We start from the raw sequence: 11,136 nt of genomic DNA, 5'->3' as shown, positions 1-11,136 counted from the left end.
TCTCGCAGGACCAGTATGCAAATTAGCTTATTCTACAGGGGTTGGAATACCACCCGTATTTGAAAACGCCCGCCTATATTCCTATGATTGGCGCATAGAATCACGTTTTCTTCGTTACGATTGGACAATAGCTCCAGATTCTTGGACTAAGATTGGTTCATCAGGTCACACTCACGAGCTGTTTCTGTCATTCGCCAGTTTTACCGCCAATTATTAGCGCAATAGGCGGATCTTTGTCGGAATGACGGCGGAGAAAAATACTGTTACTAAGAGCAGACATGTTTTCGACACTTTTTGCGACACACTGTGTACACTTGACGACCGAGAAACCAAAACAACTCTGCTTTGAATAGTCGACTGTCAGAAGTAAACCGTCGGAAGATACTCTGAAACCTTAACGTGAAACCCATTAATAGTTTTTTTTAACCTATTGCTTTCGTTCATCCCGTGTTACATTGATCTCTGATTAAAAATAAAACACGATTCGTTTAACCTACTTAGGAGAATTTGTCGATTTATGCCCTCTAGTGGATTCGTGTAATATTAGAAATACACGTATTATCTGTTAAAAATAACTTTAACATTATCTAACAGTTTAACACTGAGGATTTTCTAGTTTGACTTATTTCATCCATCCATCCATCCATCCTGTTCTGCAGGCAAGCTGGAGCCTATCCCAGCCAGCAACTGGGCTCGAACCCAGAACCTTCTTGCTCATTGCATACATCTTGAACGTAAATCTATAATTTAGATATTATCGATATAACACTGTATAAAAATGATACAGGGGCGGCACGGTGGTGTAGTGGTTAGCGCTGTCGCCTCACAGCAAGAAGGTCCTGGGTTCGAGCCCCGTGTCCGCGTGGGTTTCCTCCGGGTGCTCCGGTTTCCCCCACAGTCCAAAGACATGCAGGTTAGGTTAACTGGTGACTCTAAATTGACCGTAGGTGTGAATGTGAGTGTGAATGGTTGTCTGTGTCTATGTGTCAGCCCTGTGATGACCTGGCGACTTGTCCAGGGTGTACCCCGCCTTTCGCCCGTAGTCAGCTGGGATAGGCTCCAGCTTGCCTGCGACCCTGTAGAACAGGATAAAGCGGCTAGAGATAATGAGATGAGATAAGACAATAACATAACACAATAAAGTGCGAACACTTATTTCCATTGTGGTCCAAAAGGAGTTATATGATCAACGTGGAAACAAAGTTAGAGTATACAATAACAAGTGGGGTTAATAATTATAGAGTCAACAAAATAAAAAATACAATAAGTAAATGTGTAATACCGAATAAAAGCTGAAGACTCCTGATAACAATAACTACTGAATCACAACTATAACATAATATAATAAATATAAGTTTTCTTGTATAATAAAATATACTGTTATTAAATTATTAAAAAAAAAAAAAAAAAACCTTAGGGAGTTAAAGCGGAATCGTCTCATGATGTATTATCCAATAGGAAAGAGATGTGTGAGTAAGGCCCGCCCCTAGAGCGGACGTTACCAGTTGATTGATTTACACGTTTTCCAATTAAATGTGTGAATTCTATGACACGGTATCCAATGGGAATAGAGGGAGCTGTATTTGAATCCTCGCAGGAGTTCTTTGTTTCTATGATCACACTCGTTTTTGAATAAAAGAGAAAGAAAAGTATACGAGCTTCTTAAGGGTTTTAAAGGTTGTATTTTATGGTCGTTGCCATGGACAGCCGTGTTGTTGTGAGTACTTAAAGAAAAGCAGTTTAGATTTTATTTTTTTGTGTTGGTGGTTTTTATTTTGTCTGGTTATGGTAACGTTAGTAAGCTAGCTTGTTAGCATTAGCAAAAATAAACTAGCTTTGGTGTCTTTGAGTTCTTGTTTTTGTGAACTGTAATGTTGAATATAAATGTAGCTGAGAATTTCTGGGTGAAGTGTAAAACTTACAGGCTGTTTTGATTAGTGTTTATTTGGCCCCGGTTCCAATATGGCTCCCTAGTTAGTGTTAACTATGTGGTGCAGGGTCCTTCAGGACTGCTGGACTACAGAGTGGCCTTGTTTAGGGCTCTGGTTTTTATTTAGGTTTGTCCCTGGTCAAGCACGGATTATCTGCCCTTACTGTGTTCTGTAAATGGTGCCTTTTTGTCAAGGGCAGAAAACCTGCGAGTTGAGGTTTGGCCACGTGTAGCCTATGTCCTGACCTGAAGTTTAAAGGAACAGTCCACCGTACTTCCATAATGAAATATGTTCTTCTCTGAATTGAGACGAGCTGCTCCGTACCTCTCCGAGCTTTGCGCGACCTCCCAGTCAGTCAGACGCGCTGTCACTCCTGTTAGCAATGTAGCTAGGCTCAGCATGGCCAATGGTATTTTTTGGGGCTGTAGTTAGATGCGACCAAACTCTTCCGCGTTTTTCCTGTTTACATAGGTTTATATGACCAGTGATATGAAACAAGTTCAGTTACACAAATTGAAACGTGGCGATTTTCTACGCTATGGAAAGTCCGCACTATAATGATAGGCGTACTAACACCTTCTGCGCGCTTCGACAGTGCATTGATACCTTCACTCCTGTTTCCCCCTCTCCCCCGCCCCCCTGACTAGACTGTGTTCCAAGGAGTGCAGGCTACTTGTCTTGGTGGTCACGTTGGTTGTATTGACGGAAGTTAGGGGGGGTGGGGGAGAGGGAAAAAAAAAACAGGAGTGAAGGTATCAATGCGCTGCTGAAGCGCGCAGAAGGTGTTAGTACGCCTGTCATTATAGTGCGGACTTTCCATAGCATAGAAAATCGCCACATTTCAATTTGTGTAACTGAACTTTTTTTTTTTCATGTCACTGGTCATATAAACCTATGTAAACAGGAAAAATGTGGAAGTTTGGTCGCATCTAACTACAGCCCCAAAAAATACCATTGGCCATGCTGAGCCTAGCTACATTGCTAACAGGACTAACAGCGCGTCTGACTGACTGGGAGGTCGCACAAAGCTCGGAGAGGTACGGATCAGCTCGTCTCAATTCAGAGAAGAACATATTTCATTATGGAAGTACGGTGGACTGTTCCTTTAACTTCTGGAGCATTTGCACATAAGTTTCTGAAGCTCAGTGTTTTGTTCCCTGCTGAGCAATCTATTTAGGTCTTTAAGGTATAAGCTGAGCTGATTGGTCTAGCAGATCATCTTTTCTATCTGGTAGATGGATTACTTTGGCCTAGTACTAAGGAAACTGGGGCATGACCTATTGACTTGGCCTGTGTCTGGACCCCTAATCAGACCAACCAAGATTTGACTGCAAAATAGACTTCATGCTAAAACCATAATGAACTTCCTGTTTACACAGTTTGCCTTTGTGGCTTATATTGGAAATGGTTATAGAAATAAGTTGTTTTTATAATCCTGCATCTGTCCTCACCCAGAGATGAGGATGGGTTCCCTTTGCATCTAGTTTCTCTTGAGGTTTCTTGTCATCTGAGGGATGTGTGGGGTTTTTTTTTTTTTTTTTTTTTTTTTTGGGGGGGCGGCGGCACATGCTTGTTCATCAGGCCTAAATTTTATTAGGGATACAGTTAGCTCATAGCTCTTTTTTTTTTTTTTTTCCCCTTCAAATCTGCTTTGCAACAATGTCTGTTAAGCACTATACAAATAAAATGCCTTGACTTGACAGCAGGGTTTGTTTTTAGTTTAGTGACTAAATCTGAGTACAGGGAAAAAGTCAAATTCCAAATCCCATTTGTGTTTTTTGTTTCCAAACTGCTTCTGTAATCCCCTAGCACCGCAATGCTGAGAACCCGGCACCAGTTGGTGGTAAGCCTGGAGCTGTTGATGTTGGCATGAGGAGGGCTGTCCTGAGTGAACTGTCCAATTTTGCAGTCAAACCTGTAAAGACAATGGTATGACTCCTTCCTTGCCTGAATCTCCTTTTTACTTTCCTCACTTCGCTTCTCGTTCATGCTTTTCTTTCCCTTGTTTAGAAGGGCAATAAGTCGGCAGCTCAGCCAGCTGTTGTGCAGCCCAAGTGTGTTCCAGTTGTCCCAGAGGTCATCCCTCCTGCTCCAGTCATTCTGCCAGTTCAGGCTGATGTCTCCATGAAAGTGGAAGATGACCTGTGCCAGGCCTTTTCTGATGCACTCTGTCCCATTGAGGACATTGATAGGGGCGATGCAGACATCCCACAGCTGTGCTCTGAATATGTTAAGGATATCTATGTGTACCTCCGTAGCCTTGAGGTGGGTTCGACTACCAGCTGAGGTACTTTTTCTGCCCTGACAGTCCGTATTGAATGTTCAACCACCACTGTGTCTGTTGCAGGTCCAACAGGCAATCCGACCAAGGTACATGGAAGGTTATGAGATCAACGAGCGCATGCGTGCTCTTCTGATAGACTGGCTCATTCAAGTGCACTCGCGGTTCCAGCTGCTCCAGGAAACTTTGTACATGACTGTGGCCATCCTTGATCGCTTTCTTCAGGTAAAACTTGTCAAAGTAGTAGCTTGCCCCTTGAGGCTCCTTCCAGATAGTAAAATGATTGTTTACACAGGTACAACCAGTATCACGACGGAAGCTCCAACTGGTGGGAGTCACTGCAATGTTGCTTGCCTCGAAGTATGAAGAAATGTATGTCCCAGAGGTTGGAGACTTTGCTTACATCACGGACAATGCCTTCACAAAACCCCAGATTCGGGAAATGGAGATGCTGATTCTCCGAGAGCTGAACTTTGAGCTTGGACGCCCGTTGCCCCTTCACTTCCTCAGGAGGGCTTCAAAAGCTGGAAATGTAAGTGCTGGTTTCCTCCCTGCCCATCACACTAGCTTGGTGTGGCACAACTGGATGGTTGGCATAAAATGAGCTTCAGGGTATTTGGTGTGTACTCAAGTTCTAGTGAATAATGAGCAATTACTGGAAGACATTGTATGAAATATTGTGATTTGTTGGTGTCTTGCAAGCAGTTATCTGCTGAGGGCAAATGATTCGTTGTGAGATACTAACGAATAACAAATTTATGAATGTTTCATTAATAGGCTTTTTAAAAATGCTGATTAAAGTTCATGTGAGTCATAAGAGGTGATGCAGACCTCCCACAGCTGTGCTTTGAATGTTAAGGAGATCTGTGTACCTCCGTAGCCTTGGTGGGTTCGACTACCAGTTGAGGTACTTTCTCTGCCCTGATGGTCTGTATTGAATGTTCAACCACCACTGTGTCCTTTGCAGGTCCAACAGGCAATCTGACCAAGGTACATGGTCAGGTTGCCTGTTGGACCTACACCACTGTGGGTGGCACAGTCTCCTCACAGCAAGAAGGTTCTGGGTTCGAACCCAGCGACTGGCAAGGGCCTTTGTGTGGAGTTTGCATGTTCTCCCTGTCTGCGTGGGTTTCCCCCACAGTCCAAAAGACATGCAGGTTAGGTTAATATGGGACGGCCTTGGGCTGAGGTGCCCTTGAGCGAGGCACCAAACTCCCAACTGCTCCCTGGGTGCTGTTAGCATGGCTGCCCACTGCTCTGGGTACGTGTTTGCTCATGTGTGTGTTCACTGCTTCAGATGGGTTAAATGCAGAGGAAATTTCACAAGTGTGTGATGAATAAAGTTGTTCGTTCTTTCTTTCACTCAGCCAATTGTAATGGTGTTTAAGAAAGTGACTCTGATTAACACTGCCTACCATAACTTGATTTAAGTGGTTAACTGCTTTAATGGCTGAAATTCCAGGCTCAATTAAGAATAAAGGTATGAAGACCTTCTTGGACTGACTTGGTGGGTGCTTGAGCAGTGAAGGGTATGCCATCTGTCTTGATCTTAAAATTGCTAAGACACTTCAATAAGAAAGTGGGCATGCTGTGACGTGGGATGGAGAAACAGCCATTTTGGGGTGATGTCATGTAGTTGGTCCATCCATTGATCTGCAGCTGCTTGTCCTGTGCAGGGTTGTGGGCAAGCTGGAGCCTATCCCAGCTGACTATGGGTGAGAGGTGGGGTACACCCTGGACAAGTCACCAGGTCATTGCAGGGCTGATGCATGGAGACAACTATTCATGCTTATGGTCAACTTGGAGCCACCAGTTAACCTAACCTGCACATCTTTGGACTGTAGGATGGTGGTGGGGGGGGACATGCAAGTTCCACACTGAAAGGCCCCCTGTCAGCCACTGGACTTGAAGCCAGAATCTTGCTGTGAGGCAACAATGCTCACCACTGTGCCACCATCCTGGAGTTGGTGTACCCTGAAATTGATTTTCCCTATAATGGCATGTCTGAATCATACCTGTGATCTGCCAACCCTTTCACATTTATTACTGAACAGTGTTGTGGGATGACTAAAGTTCTTAGACTCCCATGTGGCAGAAAACTTGCTGACTTGTATCCCATGAACACCTGAGAATTTGCATATTACATAGGCATTTTAAGACGCTCTTATCCAGAGCAATGCACTACAACATGCCCGGAGCAGTTCGGGGTTGGGTACGTTGCTCAAGGGCACTTCAGCCATGCCTGCTGGTCCAGGGAATTGAACTGGTGACCTTTTGGTCCCAAAGCTGCTGCTCTAACCATTAGGCCATGGCTTCCCCTTGTGTTGTACAAATGTCTCTTTATAGAAAATGCAGTGGGGTGGATTTTTTTTTTTTTAAATAAAATAATAAATCCAGTCATTATAGACCTTGGATTATGTTGATTAGCTGTTATCCTAAGGCTCAATGGATGAATTACTGTTATACATGGCTTCTGCAGAGTCTTTAAGGCCTTAAATTAGGATTATCGAATTTTAGACTTTAAGTCTAAAATACGAGCATATTTTGCATTGTAGGTCTTAAATGTAATTTTGTGAAGTCTTAAATCCTTGCGTCCATTTACCCCCTTTTTGTTAAATGCGTTGGTGATATTCATAATTAGTCATATAGGCTAGGCCTACTTAGTATCAGGAGGCTACGCTGCAAACTACAAATGAGACACGGTGGAATCCGACGTCTAGCCTGGGTGGCATGGTGATGCACAGGGCATGGTACGCGTGCACTTGGACAGTAGAGCCTAAAAGAAGCGAGGGAGATTGTCACGTAGCAAAATGGGCAAATGCAAGTTTAACGACTGCTGGCTTGAACGCAATGGTTTCGTGGACTGGTACACGTTTTAACCAAACAATCCGTTTGAGGCACATTGTGCAAAAGAACACTCAAACTCTGCACCCTGGGTGTAAAGACACTGGAATTGCACACGAAAGCAGAGAAGCACCAGGCTGCCCATAAGTCTGCAACAATTGCATGCCATAACTCAATTTTGTTCACTGTTGTCAGGTCTAAGCACATCTCGAGACGGTGTATCAGCTAACTCTGTGCAAACTGTAACGCTACAACACACAAACCGTACGGAATCGAATGCCTCATCCTCAAGTGATTTGCAGGATGTAGATAGATGACTTTTTATTCATCCCAAAGAGAAATTAAATTGTCATAGCAGTCTGGTAAATTTGAACAGAAAAAATACAATACGTATTTTGATGACATTCTGGATTCTTATTGGGCAACTCATCAGTGGTGGATCGGACTTGAGCCTGGCATGAACCGCTCCGATGTGCTATAATGACACCAATCTATCACCAGCCAATCAGGAGACTTGGACTACATTCAGACTGCACCCTGAAACAACCCATATCCCCCCCCCCCCCCCCCCCCCCCCCATGCGACCTGTATCAGATTTGTTATTGACAATCTGAACAACACAGATCCGATTTTTTTTTTTTTTTTCACATGTGACCGAGGCCGCTTGGATATGTGGTCCTAATTCCGATGCATATCTATTATTTTCACATGCGACTGCAGTCTGACCGGACAGGTCGCATTCATGTGACCTACACGTCATCAACAAGAGACAAACATCACTATTCTGCGTTGGCTAATCCCGCCTCTTTGGTGGAAAACATTTGTACAGTTTTCAGAATTTAAATGGACTTTTATAGAATTGATCAAGCTAATGGTGGATTTGGTAGGGACCTGGATGTTTATCTGTTAGCCTGATTAAATAAAACAGTTTCTATAACTGATTTATAACTTAAACCATCCTGTATTACAAGCTTGTTCTGGAAATTTCCAGTAATTTGACACCTTCGGTCTCATTAGTCTGCTGCCCACATTAATCAGATTGTGTTCCGCCACCACAAAAACCACATTGCCAGGTCTCGCCTCATCTCCATGCTTTACTTGCAAACTTGAAGAGTGCGCTTTTTTTTTTGTTTACGTATTACGTAGATGTGCTTATTACGTGTCAATTTGCACATGCGGGACACTTTTGGGTCGTTTTCCGTTCATATTGGAGATCGCATACAAGTCTCATATAATTGGTAATGTGAACGGCCTAACAAAAAAATCGGATTTCACAACAAATCGGATATGGGTCGTTTCAGTTTGCAGTCTGAACGTAGTGTAAATCAAATGCATCCCCCGCCCACTTGTGTCCACATCTGAGACGTTGAATTTTCACAGAAGGAGGGAAGAAGTTGACTGAGGCAAGACTGTGTGATAAATCAACAAATGAATGATAGGAATTTCAACATATAGGGCTTAAGTTTGTTACCGTTAAATAAGCATTGCCTGTACGGTAACGTTATGTCGTTACAACGTTGACCCACTTTTAACATGCCGAGTACTGACTGTAGCCGCTAACAAATGCTAATTAGCTTGCTGTCAAGTTTTTCCTTTGTCGAGCTTTAAGCGTAAGGTCATGGATGTTACTACTGCTTGTTCCTGCCGTAATATGATACGTGATATGTGCTGTTGTCTGTTCATAGCCCCTTTTTTTTTTTTAACCTATACAGTTAGCACTGTTTTGTTACTAGTACGGTTTCTTTTTGCTGTTTAACCGAAGTGTAACTGCCATCTTGAGATCAACATCGCAAGAGATTTCTCATTGTTAAAAACAGAAAAATGTGGGCATATTGTCCAAGGAGTGTGCAAAGACCTCAAATTGCTCTGTGTAAATTAGAAAATGGCGCAACTTCCTCTGTAGCCATCAACGGACAAGCACAGACTTGTTTTGAGCCAATCACAACAGGGTAGCACTGTGGCCGGAGGTAAAACGTGATGGCTTAAGTTTGTTTAAGTTACAAAAGTGAGTACACCCAATGACTGTCTCATTATTATTATTATTATTTTTATTTTTTTTTTTGTGGCATAAGTCTTAAATTTAACCTGTTATGGTCTTAAATTGAACTTGTTCAAGCCTGCAGAAACCCTGGTTATAGAAATGTAGTTATTCCCATTACACCCAGCATTACTTTATCAGCACTTAACAGGCTGGCCAAGGCTGGTTGAAATGGAGGCCTGTAATGTAACTAAATGGCCTACAAACAGGTATAGAAGTGAGTGTAATTTAAAAACTATAGGCTGTGAATACATCAAGTTTGAGACTCCTCTTGAATTTGGGGGGGATGCTTCCCTTCTCAAACTACTCAGCAGTGTGTTCCACACTTGAGCCCCATTTAAGCACAACTGATTCTTGGTAGTTTTATCAAGGGGCAAGCAGAGCTTTATTTTGCATATTGTGTGAATCACACAAGTAGAAGTCTCTGAAGAGAGAAGCAGGTGCAAGGCCACTTAAACTGAACTCAATCAACACAATCTGCTTTAAAAGCAAGTGCTGTGGTATGAATACTTAAATTCTGGCTCTTAACAGAATGGTGGAGTCTGTGCCATTACTTCCTGCCTGTCTAACTAGACATGTTGGCTGACTGCTTTCTCTTGTCCTCCAGGCTGATGCAGAGAAACACACCCTTGCGAAATATCTTCTCGAGCTGACCCTGTTGGACTATGACATGGTTCATTACCATCCATCGGAAATGGGTGCAGCTGCCCTGTGCCTCTCTCAGCTTGTGCTCGATGGACAGAAATGGGTAAGACACTGCTTTCATGGTTTTTCTTCCAGCTGTATGCAAGCTTCTTATTCCTTTTGTTTTCTAGTCTCCAACACAAGAATACTACACCACTTACAGTGAGGCCCACTTGAAGCCCATAATGAAGCACATGGCCAAAAACGTGGTCAAGATTAATGAGGGACTCACTAAATATGTGGTAAGTGAAGTCACGCTGCTGGCCTAACAAATGTTTTGTAGCTTTCTCGGACTGTGTTCTTGTTCCAGGCTGTGAAGAAAAAGTACTCTAGCAGCAGGCTAATGAAGGTTAGCCTGCTTCCTCAGCTGAAGTCTGCGCTGTTGAAGGACCTTGCTGCCCCTCTGCTCACCTGAGTGCTTCACCAAGACTCAATACTGCCAATCTGCACTTTATTACTGATCAGCCGTTGGAAAGGACTGCTGCTTTAAGGATTCTAATCTGTATATGTGCAAATAAATGGGATCTTAATTTTTTTTTTTTAATGAATATGTACCACTTGCAATTCAATCTGATGCTTTTAAGTATTTTTACTATTGCCTTTTGATTTTTAAGATGTTTGAGTGGAGGTTTTTTTTTTTTTTCTTGAGTTGTTAGTGGAACATACTTTTCAATAAAAGTCCAGATGTTCTAAGTGGTGGTGTTTTTGGTGTCATTAACACCGTACAGAACCTATAACTGTGCCGCTTGGGACCCTGAAGTTTTAAACTTGGCTGTTTTCTCCAAAGGCCATTCAAGTGCTTGCTCAGTTCCTGGTTCTTCCTTGTGGCAGGTCTGTGTGCCATCAGACCCCTGTAATTGAGCCAAGTTCTTCCTCATTGGCACGTTCCCTAGCCTAGTAAACTAGACCCACCCGCCTAGCAGCCAAAAATTTTTTTTTTTTGCCTACGAGTGGGTAATATTCACATTTAGTCTGGCTTGCCAGGCTACCAGTGGTGGCTGGTAGTCTTTCAAACAGGGGAGGCTGGTCGGTTATGATATTTCCAGATTTTAAAAGAAAAAACATCAATTTTGCCCATACTCTTGCCTCTGATCTGGCTGATTGTTGGCAGGGTCACAAACTGTGAAATAACAGGTTCTTTTGGCCCATTAGCCTACTGTCCAATATACATGATGGTGGTGTTGGGGGGGGAGAGGTATATTTTTATATTTTAAAATTGTGGCATGTTTAAAAATTGATTATTGAAAGCAGCTCTTTGTCAGGAACCTCAGCAGTAGAGCTGGGTGCCACACATTTCATTCAATGACACTTGCCCTATATTTTTAATTATTTTGACTGTTTTATTGACAATTTTGATA

The 11,136-nt window shown here is 42.8% G+C and overlaps 1 protein-coding gene across 1 annotated transcript; it reads left to right on the top strand.

Moving 5' to 3' along the window:
* The first annotated feature begins 1,561 nt into the window (after window positions 1-1,561).
* Window positions 1,562-10,434, top strand: ccnb2 (cyclin B2). Its single transcript, XM_060911742.1, has 8 exons — window positions 1,562-1,717; window positions 3,741-3,860; window positions 3,942-4,196; window positions 4,279-4,437; window positions 4,508-4,744; window positions 9,702-9,842; window positions 9,910-10,020; window positions 10,089-10,434. Exons 1-8 carry the CDS (start codon window positions 1,688-1,690, stop codon window positions 10,191-10,193), a joined length of 1,158 nt encoding a protein of 385 aa, XP_060767725.1. The 5' UTR covers window positions 1,562-1,687; the 3' UTR covers window positions 10,194-10,434.
* The last annotated feature ends 702 nt before the right edge of the window (window positions 10,435-11,136 follow it).

The sequence above is a fragment of the Neoarius graeffei genome, chromosome 27 (genome assembly GCF_027579695.1).
Source record: "Neoarius graeffei isolate fNeoGra1 chromosome 27, fNeoGra1.pri, whole genome shotgun sequence".
In the NCBI taxonomy this organism is placed as follows: domain Eukaryota; kingdom Metazoa; phylum Chordata; class Actinopteri; order Siluriformes; family Ariidae; genus Neoarius; species Neoarius graeffei.
Note: the sequence above shows the minus strand (reverse complement) of the source record. Positions and strands in the feature narration are given on the sequence as shown.

Coding starts and splice junctions, on each gene's coding strand:
- ccnb2 (XM_060911742.1), top strand. CDS start 1,688: ATGGTCGTTGCCATGGACAGCCGTGTTGTT. Junction 1,718..3,740: donor CCATGGACAGCCGTGTTGTT/GTGAGTACTTAA, acceptor GTAATCCCCTAG/CACCGCAATGCTGAGAACCC. Junction 4,745..9,701: donor GGGCTTCAAAAGCTGGAAAT/GTAAGTGCTGGT, acceptor CTTGTCCTCCAG/GCTGATGCAGAGAAACACAC.